Source organism: Rattus norvegicus, chromosome 17 (genome assembly GCF_036323735.1).
Source record: "Rattus norvegicus strain BN/NHsdMcwi chromosome 17, GRCr8, whole genome shotgun sequence".
Classification (NCBI taxonomy): domain Eukaryota; kingdom Metazoa; phylum Chordata; class Mammalia; order Rodentia; family Muridae; genus Rattus; species Rattus norvegicus.
In genome coordinates, this window is record NC_086035.1 from 62988262 (window position 1) to 63008625 (window position 20364).

The 20364-nt window shown below is 44.1% G+C and overlaps 1 protein-coding gene across 5 annotated transcripts in view; it reads left to right on the forward strand.

Annotated features, from left to right (window-relative positions):
• Positions 1–8283, forward strand: part of Mtr (5-methyltetrahydrofolate-homocysteine methyltransferase) — an 84840-nt gene extending 76557 nt beyond the window's left edge. For 4 of the 5 annotated variants that reach the window (XM_039096105.2, XM_039096107.2, XM_039096106.2 and 1 more), the window contains 6 exons: positions 485–640; positions 2047–2243; positions 4803–5003; positions 5676–5868; positions 7075–7187; positions 7756–8283. In XM_039096105.2, coding sequence (XP_038952033.1) covers positions 485–640; positions 2047–2243; positions 4803–5003; positions 5676–5868; positions 7075–7187; positions 7756–7842 — 947 coding nt within the window. In that variant the 3' untranslated portion in view covers positions 7843–8283. The remainder of the gene's footprint in view (positions 1–484; positions 641–2046; positions 2244–4802; positions 5004–5675; positions 5869–7074; positions 7188–7755) is intronic. The other variant, NM_030864.2, reaches the window with a different exon arrangement.
• The last annotated feature ends 12081 nt before the right edge of the window (positions 8284–20364 follow it).

Genomic DNA, 20364 nt, shown 5'->3' on the forward strand with positions numbered 1-20364 from the left:
GGTTTTGGGACCTTGTTTCAGTATATGTCCCTTACACTCTGTGTGTGTGTGTGTGTGTGTGTGTGTGTGTGTGTGTGAGAGAGAGAGAGAGAGAGAGAGAGAGAGAGAGAGAGAGAGAGATAATGCAAATGAAGACAAGGCTATTGGTTGTCAGTAGTGTTCTACACAAGCCCTCCTGCAGTGGTCTTTAACACTCTGACCATCTGTATACTCAGGGATGAACTCACGGCTTCCTTTTCTCTTGGACATGGGGCTAGAAGGGTTGAGGGAAGTTTCCAGCAGTCAGTTAGCTACATGGGAAAATTCCTTCTCCCCAGTAAATTAAAGTGCTGCTCTTGGTAAGACAACTCCTACGGGTGACAGGAGGGAAGCAGGTGTGGGAGTAAGCTGCAGAGTGAGGAGCAGGGAAGTACACCTCAGTGTGTGTCAGCGTGAGTGCCATCCCAGCTGGTGTGCCGTTGACAGCTGTGCCTCCTTCCTCCAGTGAAGCCCACGTTTATTGGGACCCAGGTCTTTGAAGACTACAACCTGCAAAAGCTGGTGGACTACATTGACTGGAAGCCTTTCTTTGATGTCTGGCAGCTCCGCGGCAAGTACCCGAACCGAGGATTTCCCAAGATATTCAATGACAAAGCAGTAGGTTAGTGAGTCCTTCCTGCCTGGTATTCAGGATGTAGCATTGGGACTCTGAGAGTGGTTTGAGAGGATGCACTAAGTGTCCAGTGTGTACAGGCTATAGCTGCTTCCATATTACTCACCCACTCAGCTTTCACATGAACATTTCATTGTTTGCTTGCCCTTATTATGTCAGGTAAATTTGGCCTTTTATTAACATATTCTTTAAATAAATGTACTTACTGACATCAGTTACACACTGGTCTCTGCTTGGCAGAGAGGCAAGCAAAAAAGGCAATGTCCTATGATTTAGTGCCTGACTCACTACGGTGGAGCTGGCAGTAAGTACTAGGTCTGTGCTGGGCTGATGCTGCTGGACTCTTGCACTGGGTTCAGCCTGGAATGCTACCCACATAAGAAGAGGGGCCAGCTTCTGACAGGAGATTGGAGTGGGCTTCCTGGAGGTGGTGGTACTTGAGATGTTATTGAAGATTCCATGGGGCTGTGTCTAGGGATAAGAACCAGAAAAAAAAATAAAGGGTATTTCAAACAGAAGGAAAGTGAGAAGCTTTGAATACAAGTGCCCAGGTGGAGAATTGCAGATTTCATTGTACCCAGAACACTCAAGGAAGGAGGGAGACCTGATGTGATAAAGTAGAGAAGTGAATACATCAGTAAGTTTTCCCCTCAGTGGTCATGTGTAGCTCACCCCAACCCAGTACCTAGAGGCATGGACTCACAGCATGAAGAGCAGAGCAGAATGGGAGGAGTTATCCTGACGAACCATGAGATTCGATGGAGAGAGCCCTGGAAGCCAACACTTAGGCTTCTAGAGGGTCCTGGACATGGAGGCTGATTCCCAAGTACTTACGGGAAGTTGGTGGATTAGGCAGGGGCTTCTTACTGTACTGTCCTTGTGCCACCACAGGCAAGCTATGAGGGGACTGTAGGACCGCACTTCACACAGGTAGGGCAGCACAGTGTTGCCCACTGAGAGCTGATGGGAACTGAAGGAGTGTGTCCCAGAGCTAGGATACCAGGTAGGAGGGCGCCTACCATGGCAGGTGCTGAAACCTTCCAGGTACAGCACCAACACCATTTAAGAGGACTTGGGCCACATGTCACTGTTCACCCTGTCTCGTCCCCAAATATCACTGGGAAGTTAATGGGGTTGTATGTGGAACATGAGTTCTTGCACTCTTTCTGACGAGAGGTGCCATTGATTTAGCTTCTGAATTCTGCTAAATGGGAAAATACTGAGCTAGAGACAGTGCACTGTGGGGGTTCATTTCATGGACCCACTATCTACTCTATGCTCTGCTTCAGGTTGTGCCCATGGCAAGCCCGACAGTCTTTGTGGGGAAGGAAATGAATTGCTATTTGCAGATTACTATTGGCATCTTAAATAAATCTTACTATGTAATTGAATAGGTGAAGAAGCCAGAAAGGTATATGAGGATGCTCAGAACATGCTGAACATACTGATCAGTCGAAAGAAACTCCGGGCCAGGGGTGTGGTTGGATTCTGGCCAGCACAGAGCGTCCAAGATGACATCCACCTGTATGCAGAGGGGGCGGTGCCCCAGGCCGCCGAGCCCATAGCCACCTTCTATGGACTGAGGCAGCAGGTACGCAGTGTGGTGGACAGTGAGTACTCTGCTTTGACTTTCAGGTTTGGAAACTATACCAAGCGTTGGTGGGAATTAAATAAGAACTCTGAGCCTCTTATTTATCTGTACCATCATCCAAACGGCCCTCCAGAGGCCTGAGTCTGCGGCATTGGTGAGGATGGAGAGAAGGCACCAGCATAGGTGTGGGGTTCACGGTAGTGTCTGCAGATAGATGGACAGTAGTACTGCTAGCCCAGCTGTCACACACTCATGTTCTCGGTCTTTCAGTCCCTTATGTCTTGAAACTAGGGGGCGACTACTTTATCCAACAATTGCTTTTCATCTGAGTATGCTGTTCAAGACTGCTGTGTGGCTTACTGCCTCCAAGGGAAGCCTGGTGGGAACTAATATCCACTAAAGAGGGAGTGAGACAGCCGTACTGTAACTGTCGCACAGTGCTGTCGTCAGGCAGCTTATGTCCCTGTCTCACAGAGGAAGGACCCCAGTGAGCTTTGTACACAGAGGCAAGCACACTTAGTGCTTCCTGCCTCTACTCTCTTGTAACCTGTCTGCAGCTCACAGCTTCTGGGGCTTTTTTGTTTGTTTTTTCGGCCTCACCTTTAAACATGCAGGCACCATGCAAGGACTTTTAAGTGCTATACACACAGTTGTCTCAGTTAAGAAGTGCAGCTAGAATTTAATAATTTGTAGTAAATAACATTTTTTATTTAAAATTGGTAATATTGCCTTTCATCATAATATAGTTCAAAATGACAGGGTTTTAGTAGTAACATCAGATGGCATTCTGATTAAATTTGGCCCTTAATACCATAAGGAGTTATGTGAGGACAATTAAAGCTTTGCTCTATGTGCTCAGGTGCAGACACCACAGGATAGAGCAAGCAGTTCCAGTGCTGTGCTCTGGCCCTGGCTAGGTAACCAGGAGCTTCCCTTTGACTGCTATAGCTGAGGCCAGAGACCCCTTCTTTCATCCTCCAGTCCTTGGGTGTCCTCTGCTGTCCTTTTATTTTCAGAGTGAACCAAATACTGTTGTGTCGGGGAGTCTGGACACGCTGCATAAGGGCATCTGCTACAATGGATTCTCAGTTCACCCTTTGTGTAGTCCTTAGAGGGGGAGTTGGACCATGGATGCATATTGCGTGCTTGGATAGGTACAGAGAAATTGTAGCTAAGCCCTCATTACTCGGTGGGAGCCTTTTGTTCCGAGTGGCTCTGCTTGCCATCTTCTCTAAGGCACAGTGGGACCAGTGACCTGTCTGTCTTGTGCTGCAGAGTGGCTTTGTGTCCCTCTCTTGCTTTTTTATTTTACTTTATTTTTTTGAAATCACAGAACAACAGTAGTGTACCACTGGAAAATGGACTCTCCATTCACCTCTGTCCCAGAGCTCTGGGGCACTCTGTGTGTTTTTATCAGATGTATTTCCACCTGCAGCCACTTGCTCTTCTCTGCCCCGGGTCAGGCTGCATTTGCCCTCATGTCTGTCGAATGGCATAGAAGGTTCTGGGTGGGCTACATGATTAATTGGTCAGTATAGAGCAATAGCCTATATCTAGGAGCATTTGTCTCTAAGAACTGACAGAGCAGTGGTGTCAATTCCTGGATCCTGCCATCGGCTGAGCCTCTGGGGTCAAACTTTATGTCTTAGGTTTCTTGCCTGTGAAATGGAGCTTGTGGGTCGCTTTTCATGGGATTCTGAGAGTTAAATTAGTACCCTGTAAAGAACAATCAAGTACTTAGGAAATACTGGTTAGCAGCTATTAACTGTTAATTGACTGTGTATGTGTAAGGCCTTGTTAGGGAGCGTCATAGCAGCTGAGAATAAGACAGTAGACACCTGGGCTACAGGGTCTTTACTGCTTTGCTGATGCACACAGAAGGCCATGCCTTTATCAGGCCCATTTCAAACCTGCTCTGAATTGAAAACAGTGCCTACAGGTATTCCGAAGTGTTTGGTCGGGGGTAATTGAGCAACTTTCCTGATTACATAATGCTACATTATGTCATATATCTATAAAAATCTCGTTTCATTTGTGTCTTAGTCTATTTTCTGTTGTAGAATGGAATACAGTAGAAATAGTGGAGTTAAGACTGGAGCTTTACAAAGAAAGCTGTTTATCGTTCATTGTTCTGGATGTTAAGAAGTCTAAGATCAGGCAGCCACATCTATTGAGAACCATGTGCTGCTTTGTAACATGGCGTAAGTCAGAAGAGGGGAGAAGCACATGGCACTGAGGAAAGAAGGGTGAACTCTAGCGAGTGCCGGCTCATCCTGAGAGAAAGACGCTAAGCACGTCATGACGGCTCCACCTCATACACTGCAGGTCTTTGTGCCCCACATGGCTGTGTATGAGCACACTCAAACCATAGTAGCATCTCGTTTATTCAGCTAATATTTACTGTTTACTCACTGTGTGCCAGACATTGTTCTGCGTGCCGGCGTGGAGCTGAATGAGCAGGCACACCCCTGTGTCCTGAGACTTAGATTCATAGTTTTTACCGCATGCTGGTGCCATGGCCATGCTAATGGCTTCTCTGCCCAATGCTTGGATTTTAAGGCTGAGAAGGACTCCTCCAGTACAGACCCCTACCACTGCCTCTCAGACTTCGTTGCTCCTCTGCATTCTGGTGTCCGTGACTACTTGGGTCTGTTTGCTGTGGCCTGCTTTGGGGTTGAAGAGCTGAGTAAGGCCTATGAGGATGATGGCGATGACTACAGCAGCATCATGGTGAAGGCCCTGGGGGACAGGCTGGCGGAGGTAAGGCACTGGCAGATACTGGGTGCCGAGGCAGAGTCTAAATGTTGGAGCTCCCACGACAATGTCAGAAAACCTAGCAGCCATTAGAATCTCTCTCTTTTACTTGAGTCAGTTGCTGCTGGCTTTAACGTGACTTACATTTTAAAACCCTGTATCTCCCAAAAGCCACTCATGTACCATGAGCAAAGAGAAACCTTCATTGCTGCATTGGTTGTTGCCCCTGGAGTTTTGACCTCACCTCCTAATTAGTCTTCCTTTAATTATTATTTATTGATAACCTCCAGAATTAAAGTCCGATTTCTTCTTCAGAGTCCTTCTCCTTAGTGTTGGCAACTTTTGTTGAGCTATCTTGCTGCATGTGCGGTGGGGCAACCAGACTGTGGGAGGTCTTGTCCCCTTTCTTCTCAGTGAAAAAATTTCATGGAGAATATAGCTCTGTGGTTCTAGTGCTCTTCTGGTGAAGCTGTGTTCCTGTTGACTTCAGAAAAATAGCTTGGAATTCTCAGATTGCTAACTATGATAGCTTAGAACCCAGACTGAGCCCCTAATGAAAGTGCCAAGTTCTTCCTGACTATGGCCAGGTGTGGAAAGGAGTTCTGGGTTACTGTGATGCACGGCCAGAGGCCACAGGTAGCTTTATTGGTTGCACACCTCTCTCTCTTGTGTTCACAGGCCTTTGCAGAGGAGCTCCACGAGAGAGTGCGCAGAGAACTCTGGGCTTACTGTGGGAGTGAGCAGTTGGGTGTCACAGACTTGCGCAAACTCCGCTATGAGGGCATCCGGCCAGCTCCTGGTTACCCCAGCCAGCCTGACCATACCGAGAAGCTCACCATGTGGAGGCTGGCCAACATCGAGCAGGCCACAGGTGTGTGGGAGACACTGAGCTCCTGTCCTCGCTCATTGAGAGCATGCACTTACCAAAGACATATGTATGCAGTTAAAAGTTTTGTGAAGTGGAAGAATTCATCCCATTCTTTCTCACGTGGATCTGTTCTGGCATTTTACTTCTAAATTGCATTTTACTAACTTAGCAGTGTAAACTATTTACTCCTGCCCCATCCTGGATGGCATTTACTGTGTTCTCTTTTCTTCCCCCTGCCTTTCCTGTCCCAGTTTTCTATGCTTGGTACAATAGTTTGTCCTGTCAGTGGAGTGTTCTGCCTGCCTAGGCCTACACTGCTTGCTGATGACTCTTTCTGGGCTCTAGACTGGGAAGCTGCCAGCCTCCCATAGCTCCTTCTCGACTTCCTGCACTTGTTACTAATGTCCATGCTCTTCTGCAGTCATCATTCCATTGCACGTTCTCTGTGTGGATTGAGTCTCAGAGTTGAAAACTTAAAGTTTACTTGTGCTATCTTGAGACAGTACCCTGTCCTTGTTCAGGGTAGCATCAGTCATTGTTCTGCAGCTGTGTGTTATCCCACCCTTACTGCATAGCTTATGCAGTTGAGAGGACTCAGGTTGAATCACAGACCCAGTGGAGTTCATCAAAGTTAGCTGTCCAAGCTGGTGAGGTTGAATCCGTATCAGAGGAAGGAAGTATTAACAGTCCCGAGGACACCTTCTCCTCAGTGCTTTTGTGGGCTCATTCTTCATTCCTGCAGGCACTGACTTCACAGTCAGTGGGGAGTGTGGGCAGTTCTATCACTCCCAGGGTTAGCAGTCCTGCCTGAGAAGGCTCAGACTTAGGGACAAATCGGAGCCTCTAACACTGATCACAGGTAGCTGGGGAAAGGGTGAAAGTCCTCCAGGCTTGCTCCCACTGGGTGTAACATGCATGTCCTGAATTTGGTTTCCACTTGGCAAGACTTTGCTAGGCCTTGAGATCTGAGCTTCTTATTGTGTCATTGTAAGAAGGCATGAGTTTGGGGTTGGGGATTTGGCTCAGAGGTAGAGCGCTTGCCTAGCAACCGCAAGGCCCTGGGTTCAGTCCCCAGCTCCGAAAAAAAGGAAAAAAAAAAAAGAAGAAAAAAAAAAAAAAAAGAAGAAGAAGGCATGAGTTTACTTGCTGCTATTCAGAGTCGGTTAGTCCCCTGCCCAGGCACTGATCCCTTCCTGTGCTTCCCTTCAGGCATCAGGTTGACAGAATCCTTGGCAATGGCACCTGCTTCAGCAGTGTCGGGTCTCTACTTCTCCAATGTAAAGTCCAAATATTTTGCTGTGGGGAAAATTTCCAAAGATCAGGTAAGTATGTGGCTTTTCTACATAACTGTCTTTAGATGGACCTGTAAGACCCATTTTCCCATTTTAAGTGAAAATAAAGAGATGTAGTGTGGCATGTGTGTGTGTGCATGTGCGCGAGTGTACACACACATACACAGGCATGCACACACACATACACATGCACACACACGCACGCAGAGGCACATACACAGGCATGCACACACACACACACACACACGCAGAGGCACACACACAGGCATGCACACACACGCAGAGGCACACAGACACACACAGAGGCACACACACACAGAGGCACACACACACACACACACACACACACACACACACACACACACACACATACTCACAACCTGCCAGCTTCTAAGCAGCAAATATTCTCCATATGTTTTCTGCCTCGAGAATCGGCGAGTGAGCAAACAGAAAATGTTCTGTCTCTATTTAGCTCAGTAGATTGCTATTAAGACAAGATATTTCAGGTACTCAATGTATATTGGCAAAAACTGTAGAAACTCAGATCAGAAAAATCTAAGCACCTTGGTTTAACAAGATGTTTCTTTCTATCTTGCAGATTGAGGATTATGCCTTGAGGAAGAACATGTCAGTGGCCGAGGTGGAAAAATGGCTTGGCCCCATTCTGGGATATGATACAGACTGACTTCTCTCTCTCCTTTACTCTTTTCTGTTTCTTTTTGAAACTTTTATGTTTGCCGACCTCAAGGGGCTATAGTCCAGTGTGCCTTAGAAATAACAACAGAAAAGCGCCTTTGTGTCTGCCTGCCCTGCCCTGCTGTGAGAAGGCTGGTTGATGGCATGTGATGTAGAGCGTCTTCTAGGGTCTGGGAAAATAAGCACTTTTCCAGGGACCTTAAAGGAGGAGCAACAAGGTGCCAAAGCTCATGGTGTCCCTGAGCCCTCAGGATTGGGACAAGCAGAAGACATCTTTTGGATTTCAAAGCAGGGCACCCAGCTTTTTACCATTTTTGCCTTTGACCCAGGAAGGCACTTGTTCCTGGGTTTGTCTGTTTGGTTCTTTGTCTTGGTTTGTTTTGTTTGTTTTATTGACTGCCTAGTATATTAAAAAAGATTCTGAAAATAAGTTGAATAGGAGAATATACAGAGAAATGTAACCCCGGAGCAAAGTATCACCATGAGAAATGTGACAGTGGTTTCAGCAGTAGACTTGGACAGGAAGAAAAGTATTCCTTCCTTTTCTACTGTAATATCTCATTTCTGAGGCTTAACTAAGTGGATGTAGAACTCGCTGACAGCAGCATGCTCCCTGCTTGCTGGACAGAAACGCCGGAACTGTTTCCCCTGGTGTGCTAGGCACAGTCAATTTTCTAGGGATTTTTGTCTTTGTAGTTTCACAGTCCCTTGTTCTGTGCTGGGAAATGGGAGAGAGAGAGTGACTACCAAAGGTATTTAACATCTAGCTGTTCTCAGAATTGAACAGATTGTTAGCTGAGCCCTGATGTCCTGTGCAGAGCTGGACCTATGGGTAGCTTAAAGCCACCAACTCTTTGTCTGCACTTGACTCCAAATACTTATATTTTAGACTACATTGTCTTGTTCTTTGACATTTCTGGAGAAATTGCTCAAAGCACAGGCTCTGAAGTCATGGACTAAAACTTTAACTTTTCTGCATAGCTGCTATGTGACAGAAGCCAAGTGTTGAGACTTCCCCACCCTGTCTGCTTATTTGAACGAGAACAGTCTTATCAGTCTGTCTCACTGGGGTGAGGTTTAAACAGGATTGTGCATGGGAGACAGTTCTGATACACACAAATATTTAGTAAGTGGAGGTTTGGTAGAGCTCTGTAGTCTTAGCCCTGCAGGTACTCATGGGAATAAGGAGAGAGTAGAGGACTGTGTATGGAGCGTGACTGGTCTCCTGGGACCCCAGCTCACAGTTTACACTGACAGAGAAAGAGAAGCCACCTCTTAGGTGTTACACACGCCACAAGGACTCATCTCGTGTGAGACGGACTCCTTCCTGGCCTCATGTGTGGTCCCAAGCCGCTTAAACCAAACACGCTCCCTGGTGTATTTGGAGGTGAAAAGAAGAAAGCGATAGTTGGGTAATGACAATCCTGCATGTCTGTAATCTTTCCACGATTACTTTCAAAGTAGCACACACTTTTGTGTCACTTGTCCTTAGAGTGAAAATATTTGTCTACTTTTCTTTCTTTTCGGCATCTCTAACTTGTACTGGACTGTAAATGGGACTTGCTAGCCTGAGTCGCTTGGTTTCAGGCCACATTTCCATGGCAGGTGTGTGAGAAAGAATGGCCCTCACATAGTTTCCTGTCTTTCTTTTGAAGAGTTACTAAGTCTTCTTATTTCCTTGCCATTCTTTCAGCTGGCTCCCCGAATATGTCATTGATCTAATCCCATGGCATACGTCATCATCATCTTCTTCCTCCTCATCTTCCTCCTCCTCCTCCTCCTTCCTCTTCTCTCTTCTCCCTGCTTCCTTCTTGCAAGTTTAGGTATATGGATACTCACTAAGAAATATAAAAGAAAACTTGAAAGCATCCTTCTTAGTTTATTTTAGGTATTCCAGAGAAACTGGGTTCCACGACTTAACGTTCTAAACCAGGCTCTGGTGTATGTGCTTGAACACCTAGCATGTTCCCTCACGGTGGCATTTGAATTCACTCACACTTGGAGCTTGCATATTCATTAGGGCTGCATTTTTCCCCTCACAGTTTCGAATTCTTTGTAGCCAGAAGTGCTACCCTGTGTCTGTAGTCACAGGATTTGGGAAGTTGAGACAGGAGGGTTCACGTGAGTAACAGGCCATCCTGAGTTACACAGACTCTCCAAAACAAAAACAGGACCAGCAGCACGGCCTAGTGAGGAGATGCATAGGCTGCCAAACCTGGCCTGGTCTGCTCTCCCACATGGCCGAAGAGAACCAACTGCCTGCCACATGCACAATGAATAAAAAGGCGTTTTCTCTATCTGGCCACTTGCTCTGCTACCGGGGCTCGCACTAGGCACTCAGGATGGTAATATGGGGAACTCTCTCTCCTCGAGCCATTAGCAGTTCCTCTCCATCCATGGGGACAGCCCTTTTCCAGTTGACTCTCATCATGCGCTCCTCACTCACACTGCTTCTTTCACGTGCCGGTCCTTTTTCTCACTTAACTCTGAAGTCAGGGAGCTGTGTCTCTCCTCCCTTACCACTGATGACGTCTTAATTATTAGGACTAGAGGCCTTGCCAGGGGGTCATTTTCTCTTTGCTTTGGACAGTCCCTGTCCCCTCCCTTGTGATACGTTTTTGTTAGCCTCTGCGGTCATTTCTCAACCATTTTTTTCTTAAGTTTTTTTCTTCTATCTACTTACATTCTTACATCCTGTATTAGTTGCTTCCCCAGCCTGTCGTGTCAGAGGTTGATCCCATCTGTAGTACCCCAGGATCCTCCGTCCTAATCCTTGCTCCTTCATAAGGTTGCCACCACAGCTCCTGAAGGAGTACACAAGGCATCTCACAGTGAAACATCCCAAACCTTGCTTCTGTGTGTCTCATCCGCTTGCCAGTAGATTCATTAGCGAAGACTAATTGCCACCACCAAATCAGCAGATTGCAGGTTCGCCCCATACTGTCCTTCTTCAGAATAGTTAGCTCAAAAACCCGTTATGCTGGTGGTGGAATTATTCAGGGAAGGTCCTGGCTCACTCCAGTTTAGGGTCCGAAGACTAGAGAGAGAACAGCAGGAAAGGAACACATGAGGAACAGCGAGTAGAAACATTAAAGGTTATAAAGATGCTGGATCTTTCAAAATTGTACTATAAAGGCAAGATTTCCAGCAGCAACACTAGCTGGTGCTGTGATGGAGATAAGTAGATAAGTCATGTGGAATAGCAAAGGATCAAAATGGCCAGATGCTTCCGAAGATGAAGGAAGAGATTTAGGGAATCCGTCTGACAGTACACCAAGTCTTAACTGCAGAAATAATGTCATGTGTAGTTCAGTGCCACCTAAAACTAGAGACTTCTGCTAAGCAAATGAATGATTTAGGTGAGAAGACTTTCTTTTAAGTAACTAATAAGGGATCAGTAACTAGAATGTATAGAAATTTTCTGTCTGGAAAAATGAGAAAGGCTTTCTCACGAGGCTGGTAAACAGTTGTGTCTGGTGGTGAGAAGTGTGAGGTTCAGGTTTGCATCTACAGCATGTGCCAGAGTGGGGCTCACAGTTCCAGATGTGTAAGTAGTCACATGCATGTGACATATCATTGCCGGAGGACAGTTAACGCTTCACAGATGTGAGCATCTGCAGAGTAGACAAGGCCAGAACTCGCAGGTTCAGCCACATCTTACATTTTGGTCATGGCAATATGATCAGGTTAGTGACAGGAATTACTGAAGTTCTGTCCATGGGAGAGTGGTTTTATAAGAGACCATGGTGCCGTGAAACTGGGTGAACTACAGCCACTCTTGACAATAAAGGTGGATCACAGAAAATAGGGGCAGAGCGAGTCTCTCGAGTCCGCTTAATGGCATGCTACTGTTTTTATTGAGTTCAAAAGTGAATGAGGTCAAAGAATGTATATGGTAGCTACATGTGTGATTGAAAACTTAAAAGGTCACAGACATCTCAAAATTAAGTTTAGTGATAGAGAGCCTTGGGGGGTGGGGGGGAAAGGGGCCAGAGAAGAGCACACAGGTAGATTATGAATAGTTGCTTTAGTTTTTGGGTGGGAGGGTTATGGCTGTACAGCATTTTTGTACATTTTAAATATGCTATATTTAATGTGTATTTAATATATTTTAATCAATAAAGATAAAGTGAAATGATATCCTCAAATCTGGTCGGATAGCTTCATATGCAATGATGTATATATTAAACACACTTTTGGAAGAAAGTAAGAACATTCTAGGCAGAAGAGCAGGGCTGAAGGCAGCTGGGCAAGAGGGATGCACTGTGCACCTGACATCTCTCAGCCTAGCTATTGGTGGATGAGTGGGTGGTGCCATCTGCCAGGAGCTGAGGAGAGATGAGTTTTGGGAAGATGGGACGTGACTAAACCCAACTGCAGCTGTGGAGCCTAGCCCACCTTGTGTGCATATTGTGGAGCATAGTGCCTGGTGCTCAGTGAAGGGCTGCGGATCCTCTGGTTCTGTTTGTGCTTGGAAGTCCTCAAATGTAGTTTTCAAATTTTCTCTTCCTTCAGCCCTAGTTTTGACAGTAGTGTCACCTTCGTCCTCGGAGGATACGTTCCATGACCCATGGATACATGTACTGTTTTGTGTGCGTGTGTTCTTTAGTACGCATTCTCACTTCTAATGTCTTTCCATCTTAATTACTGTGGCCGTCACTTCTGCTGTGTAAGACACAATAGCAAAACTAGTGTGAATATCCGTTGCTTTCTTGACAGCTGTAGAAGCAAGTTTGTTCTTTTTTTTTTTTTAAATTTAGAGAATACTTTATTAGTTTTTTTAATCAAACCCACGTATATAAGACCTTACATATTTAATACAGTGTGTTACCCCTGTACAAATGGAAAAAACTTAAGTTCAACATTTCTAGACCAATATGGCTGTTAATTTCTGTACAGTGCCAACTCAACACAGTAAACGGGGATACTTTTTTCCAAAGTTGACAGCACAGCTAAAGTTTCAAAAAATTCAAATTATATATCTGTATATATATATTTATATTTATATAAAAAGACCAATAATAGCAGTGTGTTATGCATCAACAGCAGCAACAGCTTTTCCAGGTTCTGCAGTCATCTGAACAAAACTGTAGAGACATCCAGCACACTCCATTAAAAAAAAAAAAAAAAAAGTAAAAAAACAAAACCCGAGAAAACAGCACAGTTCTGTTACTCTTGTGGTACCTGGCACCATTTTTTTTTTTTTTAAATTAGCTTCTCAATCATCATCTGGAAAGAAAACATTCTGAGCAACATCATTAAAAACAGCTCTGTCACTACTACTAGCACGGTCACTACTACGTATCATAAAGCAGGTACAAGCTATTTTACATCCACAGAGGTATGATACAGTACTGTCCTACATCTATAATACTAGAGGATACAATTTAAAAGGCATTATTTGAGACTTGATTCTACTTTTCCAGCAGAGGGCCCAAAGGATGGTGTGACACAGCTTTGTAAAGAAACATACTCTAGACAGGATTTCCTTTCACTAGTGGCACACTTCTAAGGATTCATTCTCTCCATGAATGTCAGCTAAAACCGTTATTAAAAAAATGAAATATCCCTAGAACAAAACCGTATAACCACCGGATTCACATGAAGATGACCTAGTGGAGACAAGCTGAACCTCACCTTACCAACAAGCTATCAAATCTGTTATTTTTAAACAGTGAGACCTCCAAGGAAGGAAATGCCAAGTAGTGCTTCAAAGCTTCAGACCACAATCAAACACAGCATCCTTTTCAACAGAAGCAGAAGCTCATCTGAATATGCTCAAGGATGCTGACATCAACATTTAATCATCTCCTCACTCATCCAGGAAGAAGGGGAGATCAGTTACTACTGTACTTTATTGTGTTCAACCAAATCACCATGTTACAAAAATAGCAAGCTGCCATAATAAAAAATAAGGCTCCTCTATCCAGCACCAGATAGCATCATTTTACTTTCAAGCCTAGAAATTGCACACTTGTATATAAACCAACCGAAGATGAGGATTGAGAGTTCATCCTGGTGGATTTTTCTTTTGATGAATATGAAGTGTCCTTCCTTATCTTTTTTGATGACTTTTAATTGAAAATTGATTTTATTTGATATTAGAATGGCTACTCCAGCTTGCTTCTTCTGACCATTTGCTTGGAAAGTTGTTTTCCAGCCTTTCACTCTGAGGTAGTGTCTGTCTTTGTCTCTGAGGTGTGTTTCCTGTAGGCAGCAGAATGCAGGGTCCTCGTTGCGTATCCAGTTTGTTAATCTATGTCTTTTTATTGGGGAGTTGAGGCCATTGATGTTGAGAGATGTTAAGGAATAGTGATTATTGCTTCCTGTTATATTCATATTTGGACGAGAGGTTATGTTTGTGTGCTTTTCTTCTCTTTGTTTTGTTGCCAAGATGATTAGTTTCTTGCTTCTTCTAGGGTATAGCTTGCCTCCTTATGTTGGGCTTTACCCTTTATCATCCTTTGTAGTGCTGGATTTGTAGAAAGATATTGTGTAAATTTGGTTTTGTCATAGAATATCTTGGTTTCTCCATCTATGGTAATTGAGAGTTTTGCAGGATACAGTAACCTGGGCTGGCATTTGTGTTCTCTTAGGGTCTGTATGACATCTGTCCAGGATCTTCTGGCCTTCATAGTTTCTGGCGAAAAGTCTGGTGTGATTCTGATAGGTCTGCCTTTATATGTTACTTGACCATTTTCCCTTACTGCTTTTAATATTCTTTCTTTATTTTGTGCGTTTGGTGTTTTGACAATTATGTGACGGGAGGTGTTTCTTTTCTGGTCCAATCTATTTGGAGTTCTGTAGGCTTCTTGTATGCCTATGGGTATCTCTTTTTTTAGGTTAGGGAAGTTTTCTTCTATGATTTTGTTGAAGATATTTACTGGTCCTTTGAGCTGAGAGTCTTCACTCTCTTCTATACCTATTATCCTTAGGTTTGATCTTCTCATTGAGTCCTGGATTTCCTGTATGTTTTGGACCAGTAGCTTTTTCTGCTTTACATTATCTTTGACAGTTGAGTCAATGATTTCTATGGAATCTTCTGCTCCTGAGATTCTCTCTTCCATCTCTTGTATTCTGTTGGTGAAGCTTGTATCTACAGCTCCTTGTCTTTTCTTTTGATTTTCTATGTCCAGGGATGTTTCCATGTGTTCTTTCTTGATTGCTTCTATTTCCATTTTTAATTCCTTCAACTGTTTGATTGTGTTTTCCTGGAATTCTTTCAGGGATTTTTGCGATTCCTCTCTGTAGGCTTCTACTTGTTCTCTAAGGGAGCTCTTTATGTCTTTCTTGAAGTCCTCCAGCATCATGATCAAATATGATTTTGAAACTAGATCTTGCTTTTCTGGTGTGTTTGGATATTCCGTGTTTGTTTTGGTGGGAGAATTGGGCTCCGATGATGCCATGTAGTCTTGGTTTCTGTTGCTTGGGTTCCTGCGCTTGCCTCTCGCCATCAGATTATCTCTAGTGTTACTTTGTTCTGCTATTTCTGACCGTGGCTAGACTGTCCTATAAGCCTGTGTGTCAGGAGTGCTGTAGACCTGTTTTCCTGTTTTCTTTCAGCCAGTTATGGGGACAGAGTGTTCTGCTTTCGGGCGTGTAGTTTTTCCTCTCTACAGGTCTTCAGCTGTTCCTGTGGGCCTGTGTCTTGAGTTCACCAGGCAGGTTTCCTGCAGGGGAAAAGTTGGTCCCACCTGTGGATCCAAGGCTCAAGTTTGCTCATAGGGTACTGCTCGTGGGGTCCTCTCCGCTGTGGCAGCAACCGGGAAGATCTGCGCCGCTCTTTCCGGGAGCCTCCGCACACCAGGGCTCCAGATGACGCCTGGTGTTCTCCTCTGGCGTCTGGACGTGCACAGAGTGCAGCCTCCCCTGGTCTTCCAGGCGTGTCTGCCTCTCTGAATGTTCAGCTCTCCCTCCCACGGGATCTGGGTGCAGAAACTGTTTATCCAGTCTGTTTCCTTCTGGTTCCGGGGGTGTCTCAGGCGCAGGGGTCCTGCCGCTCCTGGGCCCTCCCCTACGGGAACCCAGAGGCCTTACGCAGCTGCCTCTTGGGCCAGGGACGTGGGCAGGGGTGGGCAGTGTTGGTGGTCTCCTCCACTCTGCAGCCTCAGGAGTGCCCACCTGATCAGGCGGTGAGGTCTCTCTCCCACGGGGTTTGGGAACAGAGAGGCAAGTTTGTTCTTATCTTAGACCTCAACATAAAATATTTTGTTCTGAGATTGATGATTTTGATTTTTTTTTACTTGAAAAAAAAAGAAATCCATGCAGCTTTTATTTGATGCATCTGAATTGCTTGTATCACCTCTCTTACTCTTTTGTGCAGTGTCATGGGAATTGATTGGTGGCCCAGATAGCTACCAAATGACTAAGGGTATGTAGTGCAGATACCCTGGACAAGGGTCATTCGTGTCCCTAGCAGGACCAGATTGAACAACATGAGAGTTCATCATGTTACTCAGAGTAGTATCCAGTTTAAAACTTACAACTTGTTATTTCTGGAATTTTGGACTTAATATATTTAATTAATAATATATTAATATATGTGGTGTGCAGACTCATAAAACAGGCAAACTACTTTTTGCTAATAATGGATCCTAGCTGTGAGCTCACATATTTTATAAAATAAATAAGTGTTGATGGTGGAAGTGACTGAGAAAATTTTATTTTGAACTGTGGACTACTCTGTACCCTCACCTATGGAACAACTTAGGAAAGTGATGTTTTATTTCATAAGGTGTTGTTACTAGTCTTAATCACATGATGCTGTTTTATTTACTGTGCTCATATTTAAAGGGAAAGTGAAATATGGCTATCTTGTAGATAATGTTAAATATGATTGACTAAAAGTACATGATCTAATATATGCAAGGTCCTGGTTAAATCTCAAGCAATAACAAAACATTTTCTAACATGTTATGGTAAAAATTACTTTTTTAAATTTTTTATTAGATATATTTCTTTACTTACATTTCAAATGTCATCCCCCTTCCCAGCTTCCTGTCCATAAGGCCCCATCCCCTCTCCTCCCCCTCCCCCATACGGGTATTCTCCCCATACATACCCCTTACAGCACCCCCCCATATTCTCCTGCATTGGGGGTTCAACCTTGGCAGGACCAAGGGCTTCCCCTTCCACTGGTGCCCAACAAGGCTATTCTCTGCTACATATGCAGTTGGAGCCCTGGGTCAGTCCATGTATAGTCTTTTGGTAGTGGTTTAGTCCCTGGAAACTCTGGTTGATTAGCACTGTTGTTTCTATGGAGTTGCAAGCTCCTTCAACTCTTTCAATACTTCCTCTAATAACTCCCAAGGGGGTCCTGTTCTCAGTTCGGTGGTTTGCTGCTAGCATTGACCTCTGTATTGGACATGCTCTGGATGTGTCTCTCAGGAGAGATCTATATCCAGTCCCTTTCAGCATGCATTTTTTAGCTTCATCAATCTTAACTAGTTTTGTTGGCTGTATATATATGGGCCAGAAGTTGGAAAGAAACCAGATGCTCTTCAACAGAGGAATGGATTTAAAAAAATGTGGTATATCTACACAATGGAGTACTACTCAGCTATCAAAAACAATGACTTCATGAAATTCATAGGCAGATGGATGGAACTAGAAAATATCATCCTGAGTCAGTTTACACAATCACAGAAAAACACACTTCTTATGCACTCATTGATAAGTGGATATTAGCCAAAAAGCTCAAATTACCCAAGATGCAATCCACAGACCACAGGAAGCTCAAGAAGAAGGATGACCAAAATGCGGATACTCCCACTCCTTAAAAGGGGGTGAAATATTCATAGGAAGGGATATGGAAGCAAAGTTTAGAGCAGCAACTGAAGGAAGGGCCATTCAGAGCCTGCCCCACATGTGGCCCATATATATACAGCCACCAAAAATTATTCTTTAAGATGAATGTGGTGGTGCTCACATTTAGTCCCAGCATTCATGAGCAGAAGCTGGCCGATCTCTGAGTTCAAGGTCAGTCTGATCTACACTGAGGGTTCCAGGACAGCCAGGGCTACAAAGGATGCTGTGTCTTGGTGAGGGTCCGGGAGGCATTTCTCTTTAGACAGTTTATTGAAAGCCTTTTTCTAGTCATCATATTTCTCCTGCGTTTCTGGGTGAGCATTAGCATCCATTAAAAATCATTAAGAAAGCTGAAGGGTGTACAGCAATTCATGATAGCAGAGACAGGTTTAGTATCTCATCTGCTGGATCATTTCTCTCCAGCAGACATTGAATGAATTAAATGTTGGATAAAAGGGCTGCAAAAAAAAAAAAAAAATTGGCTTGGTGGTTAAGAGTACTGGCTGCTTTTCCAGAGGACCTGGGTTCAGTTCCCAGCACCCACATGGCAGCTCACAACCATCTGTAGTTCCAATTCCAGAAGATCCAATTCCCTGTTCTGGCCACTGGCTACTAAGAGTAATACAGGGACAGGTGTATGCAGACAAAATGCATGCACTTGTTTAAAAAAAAAAATCACAAGTAAAGGTTGGAATCAATCATGAATCAATGAATTTACCATCCTTCCCCAAAGTTGAGCAAATTCACAGTAGAGGGAGGGAGGAAAGGAAGGAAGGAAGGAAGGAAGGAAGGAAGGAAGGAAGGAAGGAAGGAAGGAAGGAAGGAAGGAAGGAAGGGACAGAGGGAGGGAAGGAAGGGAGGAAGGAAGGAGGGAAGGAAGGGAGGGAGGGAGGAGGATATACCTGTATTACTTAGTTCATCTCAGTTTTGCATAGAAGTCCGGATTAAATTCTATTGTAATTAGAAAATCAAAATCTGCAAATGAGATGAAAGCCAAACCATATTTAGTACTGTATTATTCCTAACAGGTCAGATGAACCCAAGAGAAAGACCCTGTGAGACATCTTCATTTAATTAAAATGTAACACTGAGAGAATCAGAACAAACTTGTACATAAACATCAGAGAGGCGTGGAACCCACTTTACTTGCTGTTCTCAGAAGAGCATGGTATGCAGTAGCTAATGTCACAACCAGAGATTTAGCAATCTTGCCAGGCACATAGTAGGAACATAAGATTGTATAGACTGAACACTAGGAAGCCACGTAGTGCTGTCCAGCTTTTGCAGTCGTTTGCAAGACTTGCCGTATTATCCAGTGCACACAGGCAAATCTGTTCTGTTCATCAAGGAGTTTATCTAAAACTAGACATAGGGATGACTTATGAGTACTGCATTATTCTTGCAGTATCTTTCAAGTCATGAAAAAGTCACTAAAATTCTCTGTAACTGCCGTGCCAAGTTCATTTTGCCCTATGAATTATTGTGCTTGACGGCTAGCCACCCAAGTATGATAAATACGATCTGTCTCTTTTTAACTGAAATACAGATTAAGTAAAGTTCTTCCCCATTATGTCACATAGTTGAGTATCTTCTGCTGTAAAACAGTGAACACTAACATTGTTAAAGCTGGTGAGGAGACACAGAAGGTAGTTTGTCAGGGCAGATGAAAAGTCGCTGGAGTGGAGTGGTTACAAGATGAGGGAGGGAGTTGTGGCAGTGGGCTGGTGCAGGGCAGGGTTGAGTCATTCAACTCCATCCACGTTGAGGGAGGAGGAAAGTGCTAATTTTGCATGGTTTATGTCAGATTAGCAGGACTGTCTGACTAGAGAGAACAGAATAATTACTGGGTTTTATCATGTGAGAAGAGGGGTTTGGTTTTGAATGTCACCCTAATGTTTTACTCAGGATCTACGATTGAAGGCATGAAGATTTTGGTGGGAACAAGAATAAATCTTATGTGGTATTTAGTAATTTGACCAGCAAACATGTATGATCCTGTTAGGGAAAAGTAGGCCAAAGAAGTAGAGACATGACAGCCCTAAAAATAGGAAGAAGGGAAAGAACTTACCTGTGTTTCTCCGGCAGCATCAGAGGGACCAAGCATTCCTTCTGCAAGGAGTAGGATGGGGATGCTCATTTCATTGGTTGTACTGGTGCATACTGTTTCGATCCCGTGGATTCATTTCTATTGCCCCATCAGTTGAAAGGAAAAACTTAGATTTGGGTGAGATCTTGTTGCAGGGCAGAGACAATATGAGCAAAACCTTTTATATAAATCTGCCCCACCATCTTTTCTTCCAGAAGGCTCACATAGCAATGGTGTTATCAGACACAGGACATGCTGGTGAGGCAAATTCCTTCTACTGTTGCTCTGGCTGAGATCCTGAAAAGGTTAAATGTTCCCTATAATGCAGAATGTGTCAATCTACTCATATTCATGCCTTTCTATGTTCATTCTTCGAATATTTCTTGGTCCATATTCTTATATTAAAGCTGACACCGAAGGCTCACCAGAGTAAATTTCCCAGGTCTCCTGAAAGGCACTGTTCTCTAAAAGTCGGTACAAAGAATTTAAACATCAACCTAGTTAGCTTTCCTGTCTTGTTGTTTAACCCGTGTTGAGGCCAGCCTGCAGTATACTCATGTAAAAAAATATGGTAAAATGACCTGATAACACACTAAATAGTAATCCTTTTATTGTTAT